Source organism: Bombus impatiens, unplaced genomic scaffold (assembly GCF_000188095.3).
Source record: "Bombus impatiens unplaced genomic scaffold, BIMP_2.2 scf_3474, whole genome shotgun sequence".
In the NCBI taxonomy this organism is placed as follows: Eukaryota; Metazoa; Arthropoda; class Insecta; order Hymenoptera; family Apidae; genus Bombus; species Bombus impatiens.
Window position 1 is genome coordinate 1,323,355 of NT_179893.1, and position 27,570 is coordinate 1,350,924.

General features: G+C 39.4%; 1 protein-coding gene across 13 annotated transcripts in view; it reads right to left on the reverse strand.

Moving 5' to 3' along the window:
* The window catches only part of LOC100740443 (casein kinase I), a 60,459-nt gene that overhangs the window by 5,341 nt on the left and 27,548 nt on the right, over nucleotides 1-27,570 (reverse strand). For 2 of the 13 annotated variants that reach the window (XM_033324532.1, XM_012393535.3), the window contains exons 2-9: nucleotides 4,747-4,787; nucleotides 4,418-4,487; nucleotides 4,188-4,336; nucleotides 3,753-3,987; nucleotides 2,896-3,215; nucleotides 2,278-2,352; nucleotides 1,171-1,245; nucleotides 698-769 (exon numbers count right to left, since the gene is read on the reverse strand). In XM_033324532.1, coding sequence (XP_033180423.1) covers nucleotides 698-769; nucleotides 1,171-1,245; nucleotides 2,278-2,352; nucleotides 2,896-3,215; nucleotides 3,753-3,987; nucleotides 4,188-4,336; nucleotides 4,418-4,487; nucleotides 4,747-4,787 — 1,037 coding nt within the window. Of the gene's footprint in view, nucleotides 56-697; nucleotides 770-1,170; nucleotides 1,246-2,277; nucleotides 2,353-2,895; nucleotides 3,216-3,752; nucleotides 3,988-4,187; nucleotides 4,337-4,417; nucleotides 4,488-4,746; nucleotides 4,788-22,597; nucleotides 22,708-27,570 lie in introns of those variants that run through there. The other 11 variants (XM_012393534.3, XM_012393533.3, XM_033324534.1 and 8 more) reach the window with 8 other exon arrangements.

Here is a 27,570-nt window from a genome sequence, read left to right on the forward strand (position 1 = left end):
ATTTACCGCCCCCGCCTCCCACCCCTGGCTCTGTCACATCCTAAAGGAATAAGCACTAAAGACCACTTTTCAACGGCAATAAAAAAAAAAAAATTAATAAACTTTATGCCACTCGAAGCTGCACCCAAATGTGAAGATCATCAATGACATGAGTTTTATCGTTGTCTGTTGCCCGTTTAGCATGGTATAATTTTCACGATTGTTTGATATTTATATCTAAGATACTAGTAGAATACTATGCGAAATTTATTGATAGAATTTTGTGAATGAGATTAAGTGATCTTTAATTTACTCGATACTCGCCAACTAAATACGTGACTAACTACATTTAAATTTATCGTCGATGATAGAAACAATACTAGAAGGATTGCCAACAGGGATTTCAGATACGGCATGTCCTAAGTCGCTTCTTCACACATGTATTTAAATGTGAAATATAAAAGTTTGCATATTTAACGAAAAAATTAATGAAATTCAAATTGCTCTTAGTACCGTTACTTCAAATCAAGCTGTGTCATTGGAAATCGTCATGACTGCTTCAAAGCGGAAGAAAGAAAGAAAGAAAAAAAAACGCTGGTTTATCTGATATGATAACCGGCCATTCACGTAACTACAATTTTATCCCGAATCATCTACGATAAGATAGAACATGCATGAAGAAGTAAGACCAGCGTATTACAAGATTTTGGTGGCTTACGTAGTTGCCTTGCATTTCGATGTGAACCTCATCCAACGCGAGGACTACATTTTCCTCAAAATCATCGCATTCCTACACATCGATGATTTCCATGTTTCGCAAAGAAACAAAATCGTATATGTAATACTTTTTTTGTTTTTTTAGAAAGTCCAACTATCTTCGAATATGCTTCGAACGTTTTCGGCAAAAGTCCTGACTCAAATTTCTACTTTTGTATCTTAACATTTATTATCTCAAGAACGTTCCCTTTTCGACAACTCAATTGCAAACAGCTTTCGTGAAATTTGTTTAAAAATATATGTATATATATATTTGTATTTTTTTATTTACTTATATATATATATATATACCGACGAGGTGTATACTCATGCTGTTATTTAAGATAGGTAAGCTTCACACAACCATGCTTGTTTCTTGTTTCAAAAGAAAAAAAAAAAGAAAAATAGAATATCGAAATGAAAGCGTATACGTACCTTGTACGGGTGCCGATCACGATTCGGAGATACAATAATCTCTTGTCCAGTCTGCAGGGATCCAACAGGTGTGGACTGAAAACGAAACACAAATATTACATTCAGTGGAGTGTATTGTTTATCAGACGATGTTTACAGATAGATCAATTTCGTATAACATACTTGAAGACAGAAATGAAATAATAATTGACGGTAACATTGGACATTATTATTTCGTACATTGCTCTTCGAACTGGAGAAGATAAAACGGACATCCATATTCAAATAAAAATACGACATTACCATGACTAATATTATCTGCAAACGTGAAGCATTCTAAATTAACTGGTAGAAACATGCTATACCATTCATTCACTGTAAGGATGAAAAGAGTATTACCATAGAGAAGATAGTTCCCATACAGATTAGAAATCTAATCTACGTTACAGTACTGGCATTCAATGTTCTACAAAGGAATAAAAAGTTTTTTAATCTGTTTACCGGTTCGTTTATTAATACGAAACTATATTCTACAATTATATGCTCTATAATTATAAAATTCTAAAATTAAAGATCGATGGTAAAGACAAATCAATTTCAATCGGATTATTTTCCCCTGTAGATGTAAATATAATTTCCTCGGTTAACAAATTAAAGAAAAATGGCAAGGTAAACAACGCACTTACCATACTATTTAAATATAAATACTATATGTATATAAATATTGCGAGAGAATCTTGGTACAAGCATAAAATAAATAATTGAACATAGGGGCAGGGAAGGAAATATGCATGCTTAAGTGGTGAATGCAACTCTTGCGGACGTAAATGCGAATCTCGGTCAGAACGAGATATCGTGTCTCTAAGGAGGAATAACATTTTCATGCTCAACGAAATAAAAGTCGATAAGCTCCCAGTATCGTTCCATGCGCTTTACGAGCGATTCTCTCCGAGCAGGAATACACGCTTCTTTGACAAACTATCTTGGTACAGCGTCGTCCTTTTTGCATACATTAATAGAAAGTCGGTGTACTTTTTTCAAATAATTTCGATATTCAAGCTGTCGAACACGCACACGTCTGCGTACAGGTAATAAAAACGTGAACTTCGCGTACAGTTTATCACCCACCTTATCAGATTTAGTCTTTCCAATGTGAGAGGGAGGAGCCATCCTCAGAGCTCTAAGTTGATCGAAGTTGTGTGGCTAGAGGTTTATTGGGAGCAGCATGCAAACGTTAAAAATCAGTGAAACATGTTTTTCACCAAAAATAAAGACGTAGGGCCGATGTAAAGAAGGAATTCCTCAGGACGACCTACTTACCCAGAAGAGACGATATCTCGAAGTTTCTACGCGATTATCGCTAAAACTACTATGTACAATATAATGAATACGCTCGAATGCCGCACGAATGAAATAGATATAATCAAGAGGTATCATTGATAAAAAAATCTTTTAATTTACGTAATCAAATAAATAAATGTGAACATTATTGTACATTGCGTTAATCGTAAATTGGCAATCGTTCGAATATGTAAACAGAAAGAAAAAAAGAAGGAAAAGAAAAAAAGAGAACTCCACTATAGGTTTTTTGATATCGACTCTTGCGATACGTGCTTCGTCCCTGGACATAATCGACCATCATGTAACTCTCCTGTTATTCTGTCTTCCTTTCTTGCATGCATTGCGAAGGGGTAAAAGAGAAAGTGACGTATACAGGGATCACTTGTTCGTCAATGGATCACGTACCATCGTCTTGCCAGTCCAGTCGAATTCTCCGTCGTCGACAAAACCTCGTTTCTCATACAGGTCGTGGAAAAGGTTTCTCAGGTACTCGTAGTCGGGCGTCTCGAAGAAATCCAATCTACGCACATACCGCAAGTACGTAGCCATTTCCTCGGGATGTCCATCGCAGAGAACCTCGATCGGCGTGTTCCGCTTCGTATCGCCGATCTTTTGATATCGTTCTTTCAACGTGTCCGCTTTCAGCCCTTGCCACGGAAGGCTACCGCGCAGGAAGTACATCAGCATGTTCCCTAACGCTTCTAGGTCGTCTCTTCTACTCTGCTCTAATTACAAAAATACGAAAATTACAAATTTTGCATCGGTGGTGTTCGTATAAATTTTTGCCTCGGTCTATGGTTACAGCGAAGACGTTTTCTGACGAGCTGGCGTTCTAAGAGATACGTCAAAACAATTTTATGAGAATACAACATATATATTCTATCATATATGATTTACATTGCTCTTCAAATGTTTCATTCGTCCGAGCATATATCCGCTATAACCATAGTATAATACCAAAAGTCTATATGACGCACGAGAACCAGGACCCATTTTTTTCCCGAAATATAATCAAGAGATATAAACGACGTAACAATTGTCCGCGAGCAAAGCAGAAACGTTGCCGCGAACGTTGCGAAGAAACATTCTTGGTGGATTTAATATAGCGTAGCGCGGCGCGTGCTCGCTTACAAACTTTCTCCGGGTCTGTGAAGAACGAGCAAGCGGCGAAGTTTGAAAAGTTTGTGCAGATGGGCCGGCGGCCAGGTTGTTGTTGTAGCCGTCGTCTTATGCACGGATATCTAAACCGAGGTAAAAGTTACCTTTTCCAAGATGCGTGTTGATGCTCATATAACGCGCTGTGCCCGTCAGACTCTTGTGTTCCCGGTACGGTATGTGTTTGTTCGTCTCCAGGTCTATGTACTCTTTGGCCAGTCCGAAATCGATGATGTGGATAATCTTTTCCCGTTTGGTTGTGCATCGTCCTATCAGGAAGTTTTCCGGCTTGATATCACGGTAGATCAAATGCCGACTATGAACGTATTCTATCCTATGAAGCTGTGGAGAAGCAATATTTCAATTAATACAAACAAACTTATCATCTAGTATACCTATCAAAATTAATTATCGCTTTAAACGGGAAATCTACGTTGGCAACGTCATAACGTAGCAAAATCGTTGATTTAATTTAGACGAGACGATTCTTCGACAATTTAAAATTCGAACAAACATAAAATTGATACATTAATATCACTTACGATCTGTGTGGCGATTTTGAGAACGGTCTTTAGGGTAAACCTCCTACCGCAGAGGTCGAATAGGTCCTCTAGACTCGGTCCGAGAAGTTCCATTACCAGAGCATTGTACTTCCCGCAAGGACCGAAGTAGTATACTTCTGGTATACCCTCTGTGCACGATTAATCACATTAATCGATCAGAATATTAATTATTTCAATAGAACTTCAACGTTTAGATTACAGATACTCACCATGTGTACCTAATAATTTGTAAAACCTATATTCTAAATGTAGCTGCGGCGCCTTTGACCTCATTGGTTCCTGAAAAGTCCAAAAGAGACGTCGTTTTAAAATAAAAGTTCACGACCAGAAAATCGTATGAAGTTAATGTGTTCTTATTTTTATATATCCACGAACTGAACGAGATTTCTCTCGGAGGTTGTTAGAATCGACGGAAAGACAAATTGTTAAAAGCAATTAAGCAACTTCCACGTATCTTTCTCTATCGTTAAAATGGAATTACACTAACGGGAGGACTCTAGACAAAAGTCGTGACTGTCTCAAATTTTAATGAACTCACCAATTTAATCGCTACATGCTCGTTATTGTAGAGGTTCTTCCCTGAAACAAAACCAAAGGTAAAAGGTTTACGTATGCATTCTACGATTGTACCAATTACACGGATTATACACGCGCTATCGATTTCATTAATACCTTTTTAGCGTCGTAAATACATACTGTTACAATATTTCATGGATTGCGCGGACTTATATATGTATATGCATATAAGTATAATGCATACGTATATGTATATATTAATTATGCTCGTTTTACGCAATAAGAAATATCAATTCGAGTGTATCTCATTCGTGTTTATTAACTTTTTGCTTTATCTGTGTATTAATAAATATGAAACTGATAGACATAAGCTGCGATTAATTACGAGAAAAAAGAAGCGCGAGAAACAGCATCGTACACGTCGTATTAATTCTGTCACGTTCGTCTCCGCCTCCATTTCGACAGCACCGTAATCGCGCAATAATTCTCCATCGAGGGACGACCTCCTCCGTTGATTGCACCTCGCGTGAGAAATTGGATTGACCAGATTTGTGGGCTAACGTGTGCGGTTGTTGTGGTATCATGGTTACTGGTTATTAATGCACACAAAGCTTTCTCGCTGCTTTTGAATTTATAATAATTCAATTTACACGCAAACAAAACGAAATTCATTAGAGTGTATCTACAGTGAATCCGTGTTTTGACCAATTATCGTCCTGATGAGTGAAATATTTTAGTACGAAGTGCACCTATCCTATGTTTTAAAATCCAATCGTGGACTTTGCATAGAATAGCGAAATCCGATGGATATTACGAGGCACAATTAGTCTCTGATATAATAACGAAAGAAAGAGAAAATACCTGAGAGCTAGTAAGAACAAATCTAAGAAACGAGTTATTTGAATCAGCGCAGATGTATTGTGTAAGAAGTAATACAATAAGGAACAAATAACTCTCAGAGATAGCGTAATATGTACATGCGATTGAATTGAATTGACAATACCAACACTGAACATACTTCTTTTGTTTTGACGAGTGCAAGTTATTTCACTGTCTATCGCGATTAAAAACTGATGAAATAGTTTTGTTTCTAAACGTAGATCGCTTAAAATTTTGGCCAATTACAAAACAAATGACATATCTAGATTTAAATAAGCCTACCTTACCCTACCCATAGGAATCTATATTTTTCACTGTCCTGGCATATTCGTTGAAACGACAACTCGTCAGAACACATTGCGATCGTAGCCTTACGCGAACAAAATTCTGTCGATGCATCAACGAGGATCGTGACGCGAAAGTGGTTTCCAAAACATTCACCAACGAATAAAATCTCGTCGTCCGTCGAATTCGTATGCGCCAGGACAAAGATACTCCCTCGGTGACCTTATGAACGCCAACTTCGTGACGAGAATCTTTGTACGGCGAGGCAAAGTCTCCAACAACTTCGCTTTGCAAACTATTGTTCAGTTATATCGTCGGGGAATAAGGAAACGGAGACGTTCGAGAACGAAAGTACTTTTCCTACTTCTGAATAGCGATTGAGAAGTTGTTTGGTAGTTAAACAAGCGTATATCAAGCCACGACAGTCGGTAACACGCGTTTCATCAACACACGAGCATTTGACATTGCAAAGAGATTCTTCGGTATACGGGACGACTTCACAGGGGAACGTAATTTTGTGAGCTCTCCAATTATTCACTGACATTAACCACTAAAGTCGTTTAGTCGAGGACCTGTACAGTTCGAAATTCGAACCATTGTACTGATTCGAACGACGCGGAGTTTCCAGGCGCCACTCTAATCGCAGTTGGTACAACTCGCAACGACAGCATGAAAATCGATCGTAAGCGGACCAAGTCGTTGATTAAGACCTTCGTTTTTTCAGACTCCAAGTGTAAATCTACATATATATATATTCAGAATATACAGCGAACAAATTTGTACAAGATTTGAAAATTTAAATAGAAAAGATCTTTGTTCGTGCCAGGTTTTTTCTCTACCGATCCACGTTAAGTAGCGTCGATCGTTTGTGCTTGATTCTTAGAATCTACGATTTAAAGAGTTTTACGTGAGATCACGATATCTACAAGTCACGAACCTCGACATACTGTAGGTCAAAAGTTTTAAAGAAGCCCCACATGTATTTTATACGTATAGAATCTGCGAATTTATTTGTTGAACTATTTCAATTTAATATCCCAGAAGGATCCTTCGGAAGTAATTCTCCCGTACAAGATTGCTCTAGGTGAACTTGAATGCTCAATGGCGAGCCAGATTTGCAAAAGTGTATTTTTCTCGTGGCTCTACAACGACCAATTATATGTTCAGCGATAATACATTGTAATTATTGTAATCGTGTTATTCGTTTAGCTGCTTTCGTCGTACATGAGATCAAAGACTCGATGTATCTTAATATACAAATAAATAAATTTTGTTGAAAGATAACTGTAGGATTAGCTGTCACGGTGTACAATTCTTTATTCGAAAATCTATCGATGTGAAGGAAATTACTATCGATATCCACAGTTTTAATTTTTCAATTGAAAATTGTACTGGCAGAAAATGCAGACAGATAGGAGCAAGTTAAGTATAAGAGTTAGGATTAAACATTTGTTATCGTGTTATTAACAGTCACCTATTCTGACGTAGACCTACATATTATATCTATTTATTGCTCTTATCAAATATTATTGCGTTTTATAAAATTGTAATTTTTTAACCTTTCCTCTGTCCACCATTAATTTCAGATACAACTGGAACTTAGATACAAAGTAGACCCAAATTTTTGACCGATAATGTATGCGATAAGCCTACTCAAGAAACCGACACGGTTCAACTTCGCCGAAAGAGGAACTTAGACTAAACCTGCGATTCTTACGATAGCACCATCAGGCTCACGCGAATCCGGCCGATTAAGGAGGACAATTGGAATCTCGATCTGGAATCAGAGTCTCGCGGATCGCGAATGAATTACACGCGAATGTAATTGACGAGTATGTCACGACGTTGAATCAGTACCGGATCTCACGTGCCGACCGAGACGAGCTTAATTCATGCGCGTGAACACGAATAGACGTGTGGTTCTCATCTAGCATTAGCACGTGACGATTCTAACAGAGTGAATACGCGGTAAGGATTCTCGATTACCAGCTACAAATCGTACCGATTGAAAAGAAAATATACTCAGCTGATTAATGCTATCGAAGATCTAACGTCACGTAGAATATATTTCCTAATGCGTATCCATCCGGTCGAGCTTCCGTTCTGATTTGTGTCGATCCATTGAGTGAAGACGCTGAAACGTGCATGGTCATACGAAATGCAACGACTAGAGAGATTTCTCTCGTTGCGAAAACGTGGCCATAATCACAGGCAAGGAAACCGGATGCAAACGGACAGTCACGTATGCTTAATTAAACAATTAATCGAACCGAGACGTTATCTCGGGATTTCATACAGTAGATAATCTCTCGTTGAATTATCGGTAATGATTAAGTTTGATAGTTTGATCGGAATGTAAACGATGATCGATGAGTTTCCGGAGCAGACTGTTACGAAATAAACGAGATTAGAACGAGCGTACAGCAACCTTGGTCAAGTCTTGGTCTACGACAAATCACCGACTAAAGTAAAATAAAGAAAGATAAATGTTCATCCAGCTGAAAAAGACGCGCTCTTGTTTCCGCCAAAGCTTTTCCTACACAGAGCAGCTACACGTTGATCCAATTTCACTAAGAAGATAGTCGACAATGGGAAATATGTCACCAGGAAACCGCAAGACCCGCGGAAATTATTACAGCTCCGAATACCGTGGAAAAATTGATTTGTCCTCAAAAATAGGCCGATTCCCGCAGAGCCGCCGCGATAAACTCTCCGAAATATTCCGAGCGTCTTTATAACTACAACGATGTCTACGATGTCTGAACGAACGTTCTTCTATTCGTAGCTCTTCTCTTCTAATTTTCTCTTTGATTAACCAATTAATTATGAATCATACTTTTACGGTGTAAACACATATAGCTAGAAAACTCGAAGGTCAATAAAATTAATTCAATTAAATAAAATCTTAAATATACGAATAGAAGATCTGTGCATTAAAAAATGCAATAAAATGATCTTTGAAAAATGCTCTAATTATTGAAAACTACGCACATAATTAATTTTAGATTCTCCTTTGGAAAACGAAAAAAAAAAAAAGTGAAAGCGTGTATAATCGCGAAATGCACGATAGGTTTTCGAAACGAAACGCGACTCGCGAGATGGTTCAACACCGAGGAGGTACGACTGCCGTGTTGTGCTCGTCTCAAAACCGAATCGCCGTAACTCGCGATCGCTTTCTCCCGCTTTCGTTCCGAGCTTCCACGATCGATGCCAATTACATAAAGCAGAAATTACGAAACGATCCCGGCCCGTACAGTTTGTTTTTCGCAAGGTTTAGAGATCGGTCGCGTATAATGCGTGGAACTCGCTTAAAATTCGCGCCTACGACCGACAGCACGATTTACATGCCGACAATTAACGCGTCCGTAGCTCGTGCTCACTCGCATGCCTACTAATTGCAAATTAATACTCGGATATTATCGACAGCAGCTGTATTTTACAACGCGCCTCTCGTTCTTTCCCTGCTCGTCTATACGTGTGATTCAATTTAACCATTTACTCGCGTGAAAACCTGCCGACCCCGAGGGCGAAACTCGATTAACGATAATAATGAAACGGTTTCAGGGCAAAGAGAGCATATTTTATTTTTCGCTTTTAAACATTTTTTTCATTTTCTTTTTAACGGCAGCGATCTCTCGGACCAGCAGCCTTTTACTTGTCGCACGATCGAGCAACGATGAAACACACGGCTACAACGGGTCACCATACTGCCTCTGGTCGACGTTTCGAAATTTTCTCGACGATCGATCAATTACGATGCAAGATTCAATCGCTGCAGGCCACAAAATCGATTCCGTGATGTCCACGATGTCGTGATTATCGAGTTTTCAGGCTTCCGCAACCTTGATGACGAAGTAGTAGTTCATTCCGGGGGAACAGCTTTTTGGCTTGAAAATGATGACGCCATTGAATTGCATCGAGATATTGGTAAGAAAATTGGATGAGAAGGGTGCTTGTCAACAAATTTTAATTCGAAGAGTTAACTAGGAATTTAATCTCTCGTTTCGATCGAATTTGAACCGGATGAAATCAGAAAGCTCTTGCGCAATCTTACTAATACAGCCAACCCACCTATAACACATTAAACAAAAACAAAACAGTACGATGGAAACATTCGTACTATATGAATCACCAATTGACAATGATCGTTCAAGTTTATTAAGTCGTGCTATATAGAACCGTATCGCAATTTTTGCACCGTGTATCGAAACCATGCTTTTTGAGTATCGTATTATAAGAGGGTTGAATGTATATATCCGAGTACAAAATTGTTTCTAAAGTTCAATTTCTTTTATTACCAAATTTATTAGTGCGATAGAAAGGACTCTATCTGTCAGTATTGGTAACGTGCAATTTGCAACTTGTATAATATATATTTTATACTTTACAAGCGATATTTTACAATTTTAAAATATATATTTTATACTTTACAAGTGATATTTTACAAGTTACAAATTACACGTTACCGATACCGACAGAGTCCCTTCTATCGCACTAATAAATTTGGTAATAAAAGAAATTGAATTTTAGAAACAATTTTAAGTAGCCGTCATTTGATTATTCTAAGTGATGTAAAATTGCAGAATTACAGAGAAGCCCGCAACATACAACATGCAACTTGTCAATTTGCTAATATTACCGGTTAGTAAATTATCATGCGACAGAAGCCAGGTTGGTTTATTCTCACCATTTAACATTATTCACAAAAGAGGATGACCAACGATTCGGGAATGAGCAAACGTTTGTGGTAGAGTATCGATAACGAGTTAGAAACCATTCGGAGAATAGTTCGTATATCGCTTTAAACACATTAGAAAATAACGTGAAAAAAATAAGTTTTTCTAAAAGCTAGTAAAATATATCGCAAATTTGTAGACACTGTGTAGCAAATATAATAATACATAAAAGAGAACGTATTTATATTGCAGTTCAATATCTGCACCATCTACTACGGCATTATCTTTGCGATGCCAATCTCAATTTTGTCGATATTTCAATTAATAACAAGTACCAATAACATTCCACTAATAACGATTCGTATAAAGATATCGGCGAGAAAACAATCGAAAAAACAGTGGAACAGTCACAACACAAACAACAGATATGTAGATACGAAACGAAGGATCGAACAATCCGTGTCAACAAACAAGAATGGTGTATAGCCTCGACTTCGTTCATCAAGCAAGCATTTGAAATTAATACGCGCTTACGTAAAGCATCGAGGTCAAGTAATAACGCTGAAAGAGCTATTGTTTCTAGTGTTTCAGCAACGAACCGAGGTTTTTAGCCGCAGACACTCTGTCTATCCTAAGTTTGATAGCCAGTAGCAACGACTCTGGGACCCTGTCCTGGGTCTACGTATAGGAAATGCCATTCGTCGATTTGTACGGTATGCACTTGACGCCTTTGACCCAATCCGTATAAACGGAGAACGTGCATACACCGAACCCTCTTTGTGACGTTTACCAGACCGATAATTAGAGCCAGAGTTAAGTGTACACGCTTGATAATTAGACTCCGAGTAAGCCTATTACGCGCTTTGCGTCTTCGATTGTACCAGCGAACCACAATCGACGAATTACTCCGCAGCATTAAGGTGTACGATATCTCGGCCTGGGAAATTCCCATGACGTGGCAATATCACGAAAACTTGTAATTTCAAGGGTTGGAAGCCTGTTTATTTTTATTTCGTATATAATAGCTTAAGAAAGTATTTGGTCATCTATAGAAACTTTTTTTGGTGCCTAATATAGAAATAAAATACGATGGCCTTGATATCCGTTAATCGCGTGTGTTATGAGGAAAAATAAATTACACTCTATTTTTAAGATTCCATTAAAGCTTGCGTTTGAAGATTAGCAAGTATGAACTTATGAACGGAAGTACACACTTGTACTATCTGGAATCTATGAAAATCAAATGCAAGAAAAAATGAAAAGCAAATGAGTTTATTAGATTGTTGAATTACCTTCGCCTTTCCTTTTGTGTACGTAAGGTATTAATTTCATAATAAATATAACATTGCTGAATAAACCGTACTTCTACAATTTAAAGAAGATAGAAGTAAGACATTTTCATTAATTCTTTATAATCAGGTATTGAGAAAGGTTTTTATAACGACGAATCCGATACCAATAAATTTCCATTTCTTTCGAGCAAAACAGTTTTACAAAAGTATTCAGAAGTATTTAAAAAAAAAAGCCGATATCCGAAGAGATACGGACGTGAAGAAACGTGGAGAGCAGTAGAATTAAAATTGTCTATTAAAATCGACCGTAAAGTGTTCGAGATCCTTCCTTAGATTCAGAAGTAGCAATATTTAAATTAAATTTATTTTGGTGGTGTTCAACCTGTTGCGTTTATCTTGTTTTGCATGATTCTTGTTTGGCAACAAGATTTTTCTCTGGAATAATCTGTTTACCCGAGTGAAGGCAAGGGCGGAAGCGATAATACGACGACGAAATCTCAAGATCCAATTACGGAGAGAGTGGATATCGCGGAAAGGATTCGGCGGAAAATCGAATCCAGTTTGGCCGGTTCGCAACAAGCGATTCTTGACGGAAACGACGACCGACCAATTTGTTCGACTGGGTAATTTTGCATGATCGGCCCACGACCGGATTCCCCACTGACTTTGACGACTCTTCTTTTCTTCGTCTCGACACTGGGTGATAACAGAAAGTATAAAAGGAGCAGCGAAGCGTCGAATAAATGCTCCAGGCGAGAAAATTTCCTTACGCTCTCGTCTGCTTGAACTGCTCGTGCGAGAAAACTGATCGATCCAGTGCCCCTTGTAAATAACGACACAATCTCGAGACCCGCCTTGCAACGACAATTTTTCTCAAGAATCTCATTCACAATGAAATACTTTTCCTCGCGGTGCTTCTCTCGAAGATCGTTTCCATCGAGAAAAGGAAAATCAATGATATAAATTATCGTAGCCTGGTATCGTGACTTCTTTGAGAATTACCTCAACTAAATCCTATTTTTATACAGTTTATACGTGTGCTATATATGGTAGTACAGCATTAAAATTATTAACTAGGCAGAATGAGTTGATCCATCATTCGAATTGTCAATCTCTTGGACACGATAATCTTTTTTATTTAGAAATTTCCTATAGGTACTGATTTAAGTAAAATATCAAGTTTTATCATTTCCTTTGTACCATGTTTATTTCTTTTCTCGTTTAATTTAAAACATAGAGTCGTTTGTTCCGTAATTATTGTATAATGTGATTTTATTTGACGCGATAAACTTCGTGTAACACTGCTGTTCTCCTCGTTTATCTTTCACGTTTGTATTACTAACGACAACCTTCCTCCAAACTTAGAAATGAAAGATATAGAATACACAAATAAAATTTGTCTATATAAAACGTTTAACTGAACGAAAACCAAATATTTAAGTACGGTCAAACATTTAAACGCTACTGGTAGCTTAATGATATGTATTAAAACGTAACTTTTATTTTCGGTTATATCGATCCGAGAACAGCGAAGTTGGAGGACACAGAAAAATGCAAATGTTTCAACGTATCTTAAGAATTGCAAAAATTCCAGACAGAACGTTTTGATGAAAGAGAACAGTATAGATAAATAAAGTTCCAACTCATAGTCAATTAGAGAAGCATCGCCGTGTTTCTAAAGCAGACGCGATTTAGAAGTTTCACGCGAAATCACGGAGATTCAAACAAAACTTGCGCCACGTACGTTCGTGTTTTCGTCCCTCTTTTCGAGCGAATTTATTTTTTCCTTGCTTTATTCCTGGCTATATTTTCGGAGAAGTTCCTGGGTGCGTTAGTTCGCGGCATTCTCCGCATACCAGACACGTGAGTTGTGACGAAATGTCGGACAAACTGGACCACCGTGAACAACACAGAAGCCGGATAACATATAAAGCCTTGTGTTTGGTTCGTTTGCAAAAGGTTTCCCAGTCGCACGCGGAAAATCTAATAAATCGACCACCAGAGGTAACAAATAGTTCCTTTCCTAGCCTGTTGATTTTTATCTTCGTCATCGTGTAAGTGCCTTAAGGAATCCGCGAAGAAAATGGTCGAGTTCTATATTATTATAGAATAACAATTATTCGATTATACTCGTTACGACGGCGATTCAATTAAACAGACGGTACTTTCTATGACCGCATTTATCACGGGGATGTTTTTCCCCGGTGAGAAAATATACCAAGTACGAAATCAAATAAAAAATTTTACCGTATCACTGCCAATTCATAAAATATAGTATCTCAAACACATGTTCCCTTTCGTACGATTCTGTTTGCCGGAAAAATTGAAATCTCTCTCTCCATCGTCGTTTGTGTCTATCTCCGGGTTTAACAAGATACGATTACGATCTCTGAATAGAGGTGGAACAAAGAATACCCCGATTAACAGTCAGATCATCTTTACGTTTATCTATCATCATCAACTAACGTGTTGCAAATGTCGAAATTCTTATTCATCGGTTCGTTCGCGTTAAGAACGACGAACAGAAATTTTCCTGAAAGCGGTGCGCTTCCATAATAACTGATTTCCTTCTAGGAGTTCTTGATCGCTCAAAGATTCCACGGAAAGTTTGTAAATGTATATACAGCGGAATACTCGATAATTCTATTACGATATTAACATTTCCACGGAATACTCGAACACGATGCGCTAAGATATCGGTGTTACGGACGAAAGTGAACGCGTCACCGGAAGTTTGAAAGAAGTTCTGGCGTTCGGCCAGGAAGTTCTGAATAAGATATTCCCTACGATCGAAGTCGTTATTCAGCGACCGCTTCGTTGGGTCGAGAAGCGAGAAAAATTGGCGAAGTGATGAAAAAAAGGAAAAAAGAAAAAAAGATTTCGAAGAGAGACAACGCGCAGAGAGGCACATCGTGACATACATATGGATATTAAAGTTGAAAATGACAGCGCGAAATCGCGTGAACTTTGAAATTTTCAGCGATTCGCGATATGGAACTCGATATGGCATGAAACCTGTGCCATGTTCTATATCGTTTGCAAAACGTTTTTTCGTGCATCAAATCGTTTCTGTATGGCCGTGCATGCTATCTAACGGGAATCCGAGTTGAAATGAATCGCCGGTTAACGAAGACGAATGCGTCGGAGCAGAAATCAAAAGACGGATGCACACGCGGCAGGAGAATTTTTCTACGCGCGAGAACATCCGGAACGGAGACATTAGATGCGTTAGAGACGTTCGAATCATTAAGGCGAACTTTCATTTCGTCATTTCGTATTCACAATGAAAGGTCATTGGGGGGTCAATGATATGCACGGTGCAAAGAGATAATTTGAAATATTGGGGGAAAGCTGTTGCAAAGCGGCAAGCAAAGATATTCGACGGGTGTAGAACGTATCGTACGGTCGTGTGCGTGACGTGATCGTGCGCACAAAATGCAGTCATGGTTTAACGTTATATTCTGCTCAAAACGCTGTATCGATCGTAACTCTTCCGCTCGCGTAGATCTCCATCAGCGAGATATCGTACACGACTCTCTCACGCGATCGCTGTGCCGCTCAGAAATCGTGTCTGTAATTCCATGTAATTTCCTCGTGACGATTACCAATATTTCGTCCTCTCCATCCGACTTTTATCAAGGAAACGTATTGAATCTAGCGGAAATATTATCCACGACAGTCTTTTTTTCTTCCGCTTCCTCTCCTCGTCCTCTATTCCGGAGGGGGCTTTGACAAAACGCTTTGAACACAGTTCCGTGCTGCAAGAGGTAAAAAAAGAGAAAAAAAAGAGGTAGACATCGACGATGCCTCTTTTTCATCTTTCATCGTTATTCGTCTTTTTACCAGGCAGACATATTTTCCACGGTCATGACAAGACTTTGTAAAACGTGACAAATTTTATATTTATATTTCGCTGCAAGTGCCTTTAGTCGCGCGGACTACGGATCATTCAACGATCGGAAGAGGTGTCCATTTTCAAGTTCTTAGAACGACGAATGCGATGCGGATCGGTTGCACCGTGATTGCGCAAAGCCGAAGCTCTAATTCGTCGAAAGTATCATCGGCACGACCGCTTGACGCCGTAAGTGCGCATTCACTCGCGACACTTAACAGTGCCACAAAACCAGATTCACCGAATGACTCGGACGTCTTCCAGAGGCGAAGGTCATTGACTCGGGCCCGCAATTAATCAGTGCTTTCACATAATTAATCCGGCGCCTCCCCGTGTCGCCTGCAATTTGCGACAAGACAACGATTTCTAATAAAGAAGCCACGCCCTTGTCGGATCATCGGTTCCTTCGTGACCTTAACGGAGATTTTATCGCGTCGTTTATACGTCAGAATGTTATTTTTCGCTGGCCGTTTCGTGCAAAATCCAACACGTGTCGTGTTGTATTTTTCTAAGTATTTGAATTACAAAATTTCCGAGTTTGAAATAAATATCATTAGCTTCGATTGTGCAGTAGCAAATAGTAATATATGGATCGTGGATTTGCATGAATTTGATTATCTAGATTTTAACGCTAATCTTACCAAGCCCGGTCAAATGACCGGTTTCAAAATTTAACTTAAAGTTGCACATTCATTGTTATCTCTTTTGTCCGCCTAGCTTTACGTAAATTCTTATATTATCTGATCAATCGATTTCTCAATTTTTGTTAATATAAGAATTAATATAAGCGAGTTAAATAAATTTCGATAATATTACCACGTAGTAATAGTTAATGTGTAAATTATGAATCTTCGCGAACTTGATTCGACGCGATAAGTCATATTTCTTATTCTTTATCGGGAAACAGCTTTAGAAATGTAGTACGTTATCCGATCAACCCAGAAAATAGTTATTGAAAGCAATCCTTTCGATGCAACATCATCTTTTATTACTTCATATTAGTGAGATATCATAAGCGAGGATGTTTGCAGCGCATTGAACATAATGAAGCGAAATGACGTTATCAAGGATTCAGTGAAATGTGAAAATACATGCATTCCGTATGTGAAAATAGTAATTTGAGACGATTTTAGACAGTTTGTATGGAGTTAGCTGAATGAGCCTGATTTCGGTGACATGAATCGGCATAGATATCGGTATTAATGCGATAATTTTCGAGTACTATTATCGTCTCAAGTTACTTTGATATACGGAACGCATGTTTTTTCATGCTTGACTTCCGAGATAACGCTATTTCCATTTTTATGATACCGAATACTAATAAATAATAAAAGTTGATTTTACATCGAAAGAATTACTTTTACGATCTACGTTGATTAGCCCCTTGTTATTAGACCTACGTCTATTTGGCTATACATTTACTCTTATCTTACTTCTTTCGGCGAATACTACAAGGCTTTTAGTTCAAGTAAAAACATAAAACCAGAAGGAGAAAAACGTTGAAACTGAATCATTCTACGTTTATATTAGATGCAAAGAAAAACTACGTTTTTACATCTAATTCCCTAGTATTAAAATCATAATCATAATCTCATTAATCTAGGAAAATACATCAATATTCATAAACTCATACAACTTTACACTTTAATGATTGCATAATTTGACGCGTATATAGCCACAGAGTCGCAATCAATCAATAACATAATATGCTAATCAAGATCCGTGTCAAAGATCGCGTAGACGAACAGAGAAAAAGGAGGAATAAAAAACAGATGATAAGTGTGTTTTTCTAACTTGAAAACGTGGCAACGAAACTGGATCGAAAATTTCCGTGCTCTTAACGTGGTTCTTCGTGCGCAATCCACGAATTACGTAGACATAACGAGATTGCGGGTCGATGGTTCGTTACAGAGCGTTGACTGTGTCGTTACGGACTTGAAAGCGAAATATCCGGAAAACTCGCACGCGTTACACACTAGGAAAACCTCGATGAATTGTATCGCGCGTAGCTTGAACAAGCTGGGTTAATTACGAGAATGGATAAAAGCATTAGCCAAAGTGGAAAGTGTCGCAGGTTAAACGTCGCCGTTGCTCTTGGCGACGATGCGGCTATTAAATGGAACACGTGAAATCGATGTGAAGGAAGAGAAGGATAGAGAAAAAGAGAAGAAGAGAGGAAAAATTTTCTCGATTCACGGTGAATCGATGAAGAAATACGAGGTGACCGAGACTACAGCGTTAGGAACCGGCATATTCCGTGTACGAGCACGTTATTCTATTCGCATCGAAGAAATGACCGATCGAAGCAGAAAGCTACTGGGAAGATTTTATCAAGCCGCTGCTCTGAGTAGATATAACCTGTCTTACCGGTGCAAACGAGACTCCGGGAAGACAAAAATCACGACGACAAGCTGGAAGAGTATCGAGCTGACGTTGCACAGCCAGCCAGTTCTAAAGTGGGAAGAGCAACGTGGCGGTTTTGCATTTAACTATTCAGAACGCAGCTCTACTTATTTACCTGTTTCGTTGAAAAACAAGATCACGGCGCATAACAATGACGCGGATGGTATCGAGATTATACAGAAGAAAAGGGTAGCCGGCGCGGGGCAAAAGTAGGCCACTCGAGAGTCTAACAGTCGCGTATACGATTCCCATTCTAAAGGTGTGCGCGCTGTCCTCGTTAAGAGGTAGAGGGTTGCGTCGTTAAACGCAAGAAATATATTCCCAATACGAGATAACGGTATGGAGAAGGAAGAATGGTAAGAGAAGGGAAAGAAATAATCGACAAGGAGTCGATGTTTTCGATTACGATCGTCCGACTGACGTCGTTGAAACGAAAGAGTGCCGCTGCTTCATTTCGAATTTCAAGCTGACCGTGTTCCAGAAAATCGATATCCCGAGCCCTCGACGACAGTAATGCTATTTTAAAGCGCAACGCGAAAGCGTAATAATAACAACGAGAGTTGCGAAGAGGCCGTGATACGGTGCGCCACCAGCCGATCGAGGGATAATTAAGAGAAGCCAAACGAACGATATCGAGAGAAACCGGATGAACAAAGCGGAACGCGACGGCGCTGCGAGACGGAGACACGACATCGCTGATGGTATATGTACCTTGTACATAGAGCACACAAGTAGGCGGTGAAAGGGAAAATTATGCTCTGGCGTGACTCGACGCGGCCAAAGCAAAGATGCACGTGTTAGAGATACATTCGATTTTCCAGGCGCCCGATAACCTCGTCGAACGAAACGTCAACGGAGAATCGCGCGCACAGTATGCACGATAGACCGTTTGCAATGCAGAGTAGGTGGTCGAACGTAGGTAGAAGTAGGTAGGTAGATATTGGTAGATAATGCTAGAATAGGGTGGTGGCACGGGCGGACGATAAAAAGTGGGCCGCAACGCATGTTCACCATGGAGAAAAGGAAAAGCATCTCTAGGTCCACGTGTTGAGAACTCGTGCGCGGACACTTTTAACCCTCTAACCTAGTCGAGGAGAGCTGCTTTATACAAGCCATCAACCAACCAGCGTACCGACTGGTCGACCGAGCAACCGAGTCGGCCCAGCCTTCCGACGACTAGAAAATCGAAGCAGAACGTACGAGAAGCGGAGGCAACATCGCTCCCATCGATCGTGACCTACCAGAGAGAGCCTATTCCACCCTCGGTGCCCCTCTCTTTCACCCTATTTCTCGATCCTTACCCTTCTTTTTTCCTCCCCTCCCTTCTTTTAATCTCATCTTTCTCCTCGTATCACCCTTACCCCGTTCTTTAACCTTACCTGTGCGTGAATATATCTATCTTCTTTCTATGCAACATCTCCCTCTCTCTATTATCATCCCTTTGCTTCTGCATCTCTTTTCAACGTGTCTTCGCTCGTTCTCCATCGCATCGATGGCCCCTCCGTGCGTTTCGAGTCGCCTCTCTATCGGGCTGTTCCCGCAATAACGACGCACGCGTGCCACTCCATATCGGACGTTGGTCACACTTCGGCCGTACTGTCTCTGTTTCGCCGGCCTCCTCTTTCCGGCTCTTTTCTCCCCTTTTTTCATAACCCACTCCCTTTCCCCCTATCAGCGCTTTTTCTCCGCTGCCATCCGCCACGAGCGCGTGCCGTTTATTCCGTTGCGTTACACAACGAGTTGGGAACTGTATACACCATGCAAATCGAATTCCCTCTCCACAGTCATCCAACGATGAGCTACCCTTTGTATTCGGATGTCGCCACTGTTGGCGGTATTTGAAATTTATTTTCCAAATCGATCGGTACGGTAAATATTCATTAAGTCAAAGTCGCATCGACTAGTCGGCTGCGCCATCAGAAAAATATGTCGACCGCGAAGGGTTAAATCTTGGTCGAATTTTGTCGAGTATGCTGTTAAAAAAAAGAGTATTTTTCCCCCTTTCATTCTGTACGATTTTGAGGCAAATATCTACGCGATACGGGAGTTCGCAAAATGGATTCACACAGATGACCATCGACCGTGAAACACTGCGATGCTTTCATTTCGAGTTCCGTAGAGTAAGACACAGTCGACGTGTTTTCCTTTTGCAAATTTCAGAGCAAGATATCCTGTGACAGCCTGATTATTTTGGGGCTATAGGTTGGTTATTAGGTCGGGTAAAAAATGTTCTCGTTCATTTTAGAGAACTTCGAATCCAATTTTCGCGGAAGCGAAACTTCATTAAGCAAATGGAGGGCTTGTAAGAAAACGAGCCACGTTACATCTTTTGGCTTCTTTCGTAATATCATTTAGTCATCGTTTTGTTAAAAAACGAGACTCGCAACATGGAGGAATCGATAATACAAAAAATGATCGGTATTTTGACTTATTCGTAAATATGTACTCGGGAATTACGTAATACTCGTGAATTGACACAAGAAATTCTCGCGTTTCGCTTGTTATCAGCTATCGACAACGATACGCGTACATGTGTGATATAAGTATGTACTCTCTTGAAAAATAATTGAAGTTGAGAAAGCCTGGCGCAACGCAACGATGCGTACCAAGTTCGTTTCAAGGTGCTAACAAGTTCTCCCTTTGACATTACATCCCCTAAGAAAGTAACACGATTTCATTCGTCGGTTTTTCTTTTTTTAATCTAAAGAAAAATTAACAAGACCTCGGGTTGACCCAATAACATTCGAATCCTCCCACTAAAGTTATTCAGCATTACAGAAAAAGGTCACTCGAAGGAAAAGTATAGGAAATCTCCTACGAGTATTTCATTTATTTAATAAAGTTATCTGTAATTTATTTTACAAGCTTACGTCGCCTGACAAAGGGATTTATCACTATTTTCGAGTAGAATTAAAAGAAAGGCTTCCCCACGAACTCGATAGTTTAAAGGGAAAAATCCTAAACAGTTCGATTGCAAATCTATCGTACAATTGAACTTCGCTTCATCGTGTTACGAGCAGTTAGCGGTAAAAAAAAAAACAAATATCCCGCGACTATTCTATTCGTTACTAGGAAAAACTCGATACGAGTGAAACGAGCAGTCTTCCGTCAAATTTGTGACGAATGTTAATCCAATTTCGAGCGAACGTCACTGTTGAACGATTAACGCGGTATGCGTTTAATCGAATTCGCGATTAGGTGCATGGATATTTCTATTGAAAATAGCTTCGTTCGATTGTTTCAAATTCAATTAACGTATATATACGTCATTACATAGTTGACTGCGATAATTCGTGGAATCACGTGAAATTAATTTTCGTCGTTCAAACTATTCAAAGTATCATATATTGAAAAAGTGTATGCTGGATTTTCTTGAAATATTAAAATGACAGAAAATAACGTGATATTTTATTTATGAGACAAATTAACATGAATAATTTAAAGAAGGCACGTTAGCTAGGACATTTTAATTAAAGAGTATTGTATAGCACTGTGTCATCATCAAACGTAACGCCTGTTGGCAACTAGCAAAGGTTATTCAAAGTAATAGCACGAAAACAAATTCATAAATTGATTCATTGCAAAGTTAACGTCGACTGATAAAATAATACCGGCGCGTCTATGCACAAAATAATTAAAAATCGTTTATTCACCTCAGATCTCAAATGTCGAGCGTTCGATGGAAAGAACTACTCGCAATCGCCAATATGCGTAAATATATCCGCTATTATACTTATTTCCTGACAATTGAGTGAAAGCGAAACTGTTTACTAACTATGAACAACTCGATTCGTAAAATAATTAAAAATTATCTACTCACAGAACACAGATACTGCAACCAAAAAGTCTTAACATCGGCCTATACTCCACAATCGATATACAAAATACAATCGTTTGATTTCTCAATGTTTCTCAAACATCAGCTATGAAACAAAAACTGTCTGCACATGGTAGCAGCGGGCCTGCGCGTTTCCATAGTTCGTTGCACGAAGCGGGAGAAAATCGGTTCCTAGAATCTATCTCACAACGACGACGCCAAGACTACGCGAACGAAAGGAGGAATTTCGAAAGTGTGGCAGCCGACGAAGGACCTTGAGGATCCCTCGTCGAGGATCCCTTCGACCGTTACCAGGGACAGCTGTCTGCGAGCAATGCCGCGAACCAGCATAAAGTGCGGCTTGGCCGACGATTCACGACGCGGATGGTAACAAATGAACGAAAGAACCGACGACAGAGAGCAAGGAGGAAGGAGAGAGAAGGTGGAAAGCCGCGCAGGTGTCACGATCGAGACGAGTCTCCGGTGCACGTTGTAGCCTGGCTTGCACTTTGTGCGTTGCACATTTCCCCTTCTCTCTCTTCTATATTCTCTCTTTCTTTCTCTTTCTCTTTACCTCAGTGGTCTTTTTCACTGTATCGCGTTGTCTTGTTTTAGACGCCATTCCCTACCTTCTAGCGTTTCTTCCTACACCACATGAAGCCCCGTTCACACGGTACCTCGACCTCCAGGCTTCCTAGGCTGCATCCTCCCGAACCAATTGCCACCGGGTCAGGGATGAAAAGAACGTTCCCCGAGTTTAAATCCCCTAAGGATTCTACAGTTTGATTTTCCGAGTTTTCCTGGATATAAACGTCTGAAGTAAAAATGATATTTAATATTGTTTTTGTGTTGTTGGATGGCAAGAACTATCAGCGTGAAGACAGAAAGATCTAATAATAGAATGCACGAATGGCAAACACAAAGCGAAGATAATCGCTAGATTTTGTTGCAGAAGCGTCTAAAGTTTGACAACTGGAATTGATATATAAGTTATTCGGGAATTAAACTCATCAACTTTGTTTTATGGAACGCTCGTTAACTTTACTGCCAATGTACACGAGTAAACGAGTGTTTACCGTTTGGATAGAAATAGCTTTTGTTATAACTGGAGTACAGGTTTCTATGCATTTATGGGAAATTCAAAGATGCAGAAAAATGCATAGAGCGCAAACAATACACAGGAATATGTAAAGTAACCAAAGTATGTGAAACGAATCGCTTCTCAGGTCCTGCTCTTTTAATATCATTTTCATACAATTTGCCTAAATATTTACATTTTCTAGATAGAAGCTCATTCATTTATCCCACCAGTCGTATAGAATATCTAGCAATTCTGACTATAGTCACTCACAGGCCACAGGATGTGATCTTAGAAAGGAAACTGGCGATCATTGGACGACGGGACACCGAACGAGCTCTCATACCGAAAAATATGCCAGAACACGTGTTGGCGAAGCCCCAGAACATCTTCGAACCGAATCCTTAGGATATTGTAGTTCAATGCGCCTCGAATGCGTCACGATATGTTGCGCGTGAAAAGTTTCTCGGACGCGAGTTGCCGGTCGTGAAACAGGTAGAAATTCACGATCTTCATTGAGCATCGAGTGAAAAACGTCCTGACGTTTTCCGCGAATAACGGGCTCGGCAGCTCGCGCGGAAGCTGTTTCTGTCGCGACGTGAATTCGAATGATCTGACTGTCCTCGTGCAAATCTGGAATGCGCAATAACGCTGGAGACGACGTTAGCTATCCGTGACGGAAACGAATTCCAGCCGAATCGCGCAGCGAATCATCGCGAACCGAAGCGCCGAATGGAAAAGCACCGAGACGATAATAAAATTTCATTAGGGATATCGCGCTGATAGGATCTAAGCATCGATATGCCAGTACGCGGTAATGATCTTAAAATTTTGTTTAACGTCATCTTGTCCTAATCGCGTTTTGCATCAAGCTAACAAGATCTGCGGAGCTGAGTAAAGACTTTTTGTTCGATATAATCTCATTGATGACGAAGCACTTGCTAGAGTGTCTCTTTATGACTATATGACAAATTCGGACTGATGACTTGTAGGATGGATTGTTCAAAGACTAATAAATTGAGAAGGAATCGTGAAAAACAGAAGATTTGCAAGGGTTTTGACGTTTAAATTTTAATTTAATTTAATTTAATTTAATTTAATTTATATTAGAGAAGCGCAGCGAAAACAGACTGTAGCCTATGCCAATCGAAATAAGTTAGGACAATCGAATTACAAATTAGCTTGATGAAGGCAGTACCCAGTTTAAATAGAAACGAATTTAATTCGATGACCGAAACCATGCAAGTCGTTAGGTTAACTAATTTAGTAGAAAGTTGCGAGACTTTATCCCGCTAAGCAGATATCTATAGATAATACCATGGCGCGATAATTGAAATGGTCTGATGCAAGTTACGCGCAGATTCTGAGTTGAAACAGAGGGATACATAATCGCGTACGAGGCCATTACAAAGATCAAAATACAAAGCGCGCTTTGTGAAACGCGCTCCTAGATAGTATGGAATCACTAACACGTGGCCGGTTAATTAAACCGATCCAATTAGCAATAGTAGTAACTTGTTTATACTAAGGCAATTAGTCGTTGATATCACGTATCCAACTATATTTTATCACGAGACGAGACGAACGAGAACGAGAGACGAACAACACGACGGAATTGCAGACATGTAATTTCCACTTAATCCAACGAGAAGGGGGGAAAAGCAATCTTCGTTTCGTGTTAATTGATATCGAAACTGAGTAACGAACCTGTCGGTTGATGAAGTTCGTCGTTCAGTCCGCAGCAGTTAAGAAGAAACAACGTTCATCGGTTACATATCGAACGAAAACGTCCAACTACCGAGCTTTCCTCCCCAAGTTTTAGTTGAAACGTAATTTACCCACTAAATTTCCGCGCAACCCTAAACCAAATCCGCAACGAAACTCGTCAAAGTCTCTAGCTATCGATGCACAATGGATAACTAACTAAATTTCCTAACATCCACGTATCGTGATAGAGAAAGGGACAGCCGATATTTCTTTCCCCTAACGTACAAGATACTACACGATCAACGAGATTATGGTTAACTACGGATGATGCACCCTACAAGATCGAGTTCGTCGTTAATGCACGTGGGGCGAACCCGAGTGTTAATTAAGCCCAATCTGTGCCCATTCTGCCGATACTACTACGGTGAACGACGTGTCAGTTTAATGTTTGGCGCCATCCAGGCTGATGTACTATCACGGAATCTACGTTCCTGGTTCTACAAATTTACAATTGAGTCGAATCAGTTGAGTTAAATTATAGACGCAGCAAGGGGGATTTCAAGATCAAAGCTAAATAGAGGTCGGATCAACGTTAGATCAAGGTTAAATTGAAACTAAATAGAAGCAACAAAGGAGGCATAAACCTAGAGGAAACTATTTTTTTCTAACCACTACCTTCGATTTTCTTTGTATTACATAGTTTGCTGAGATGATTATTGGAAATAATCAAATTAAATTTTATTACTAAACCCAGCATACTTATACATTTATGGCAAATTTAAACGTATAGAAATGAACAAAATGCAGAGATATTTAAAATAAGACATATACATATAGACATTAGGTATAACATATCAAAATATGAATCTGTAACAATATACGCAATGTATTTATTACCATGCAACCTGTCTTTGTTAAATCGAAACCATTACGTATCAATATCGTGATCGTGTTACTTGATCAAAAGTTATCTTGATCAAAAGGCAGATAAATCAAAATGAAAATACGCGATTGAAGGTAATAAAGATATATAAAAATGAACATAAAAAATAGACGTATTATTTGCGATATCATGCTCGTTTCGGTCGAAAAACGCGAAGAGCATAAAAGTTTCAATCGGTCTGTGTCGTCAAAACGATAATCGATGTCTGAAAGATGGGAAATATACATACGTGGAAACATGTATCGCAGCATAATCTAAACCACAGAACGAACGCCTCAATGAATACAGCATTACTTTAATTATTCGTTGCATCAACAAAGCCTGCAACCTGAGGGCTCGACGATACACGAGGGCTTCTCGAGGTTCGATTTATCGATCTTCCATGGCCTCTTTTAACGTTCAAAAGTCAATTTCAATGTCGCGATGTGACGTTGCTGGGACGATGCGACAGAGCCTATCCACGAATTTTTTTTGTCGACGAAATGGGTAGTAATTATGAAATGTCGAGACTTTAAAGGAGGAACCAGCGTGTAATTAAATTCGAGATAATTACATTTTTCAAATTTATGATCAGACAATGAATAATCAAGAAGAAAAGTTTCAGCGTTTCACAATTCTATGGCAATAACGAGACCTATATTCTCATTTTTCATGCCTTTTCCCTTCTCTCTTCTCCCTGATACGTTTCAAGAAAATATGCTTGGAAAACATACGGAAGCGCAATGTTAAAACATCTCAGATATTCGCGTTTTCCGTTGTATTAATTGAAACGCGTATTTTAATGATGCTGTTATTGTCGGTCGACACGAGCGAAGATAAAAGACGACAAACTGGAAAGAGGAGGTGCGTTATCGATTTACCTTCTCCCCTTTTTCTTTACGGTCACTCTTTGCATCGCAAGCCTTTGATCTACACCACGGATCTGCGCTAGCTTGACGTAATTAATGAGAATAATGGTGGAGTAGAGAGGTGCAAGTATAGTTCCGTGTCCAGTTCGAATAATGATTAGCAATTACAAAGTAGAGCTACTTCCGGTTAAGATACTATCGGAACGTCATATCGAAGAACAATCGTCTCAAAATTGTCGAGAAACTTCAAAGAGTGCCAAAACGAATGCTTCCGACAGTTAAAAAAATTCCACTCGATCTAAACTGATCCGGACGACGAATCCGGACGAAACACGTCTACAGTAACGTGAATGTAACAGCGAACAGGAATAAAAACGCGAGCGACTCGACCTGGATATAGACTCAAGTGTGAAACACACTCCTCTATAAATGGCTAATGAAACAGTTAATTAAAAAAGACGGAACGTCTGACCACGATTTAACGGCTATCTTCTTCCTCCTACACCAAACGTAGCTTAATATATAGCAACACGGAAAGTTGCCGCCGCTAAATGAAAACTCGGAAGCGAGTAGAAAATATATCGTTTCATCGAGACTATTAGCGCTTAAGCAGGAAAAAAGTCCTTCTGAAAACGCGGTCGCTGCTTTTTTACGTGCAGATAATAAAAAAAATCGCTGCTATCTCCGCAACTTATCAACGAGTAACGAATCGACCCGCAAACAAATTTTCAATCGTGACGTAAAATCACGGTGATCGCGTATAACTTGGTCGTCAGTTCATTCCATCAATATAATCCCGATCGTCCATTGTCCTACTCTCTTTCGACCTCTCTTCTATTCTTTATTTTTATTATCATTATTATCGTTGTTGTTTTCACTGATTTTCCTTTTTTTATTCATTTTCACCGTTGATATAACGGAAGCAACAGGTTCGACACTACGAACTGCGGCGTAAACTGCACCGACGACAGAAATACGCTTTTTCAAGGGGGAGGGGGCCGGTAGGTTCGCGTTGGTTCGCAACGC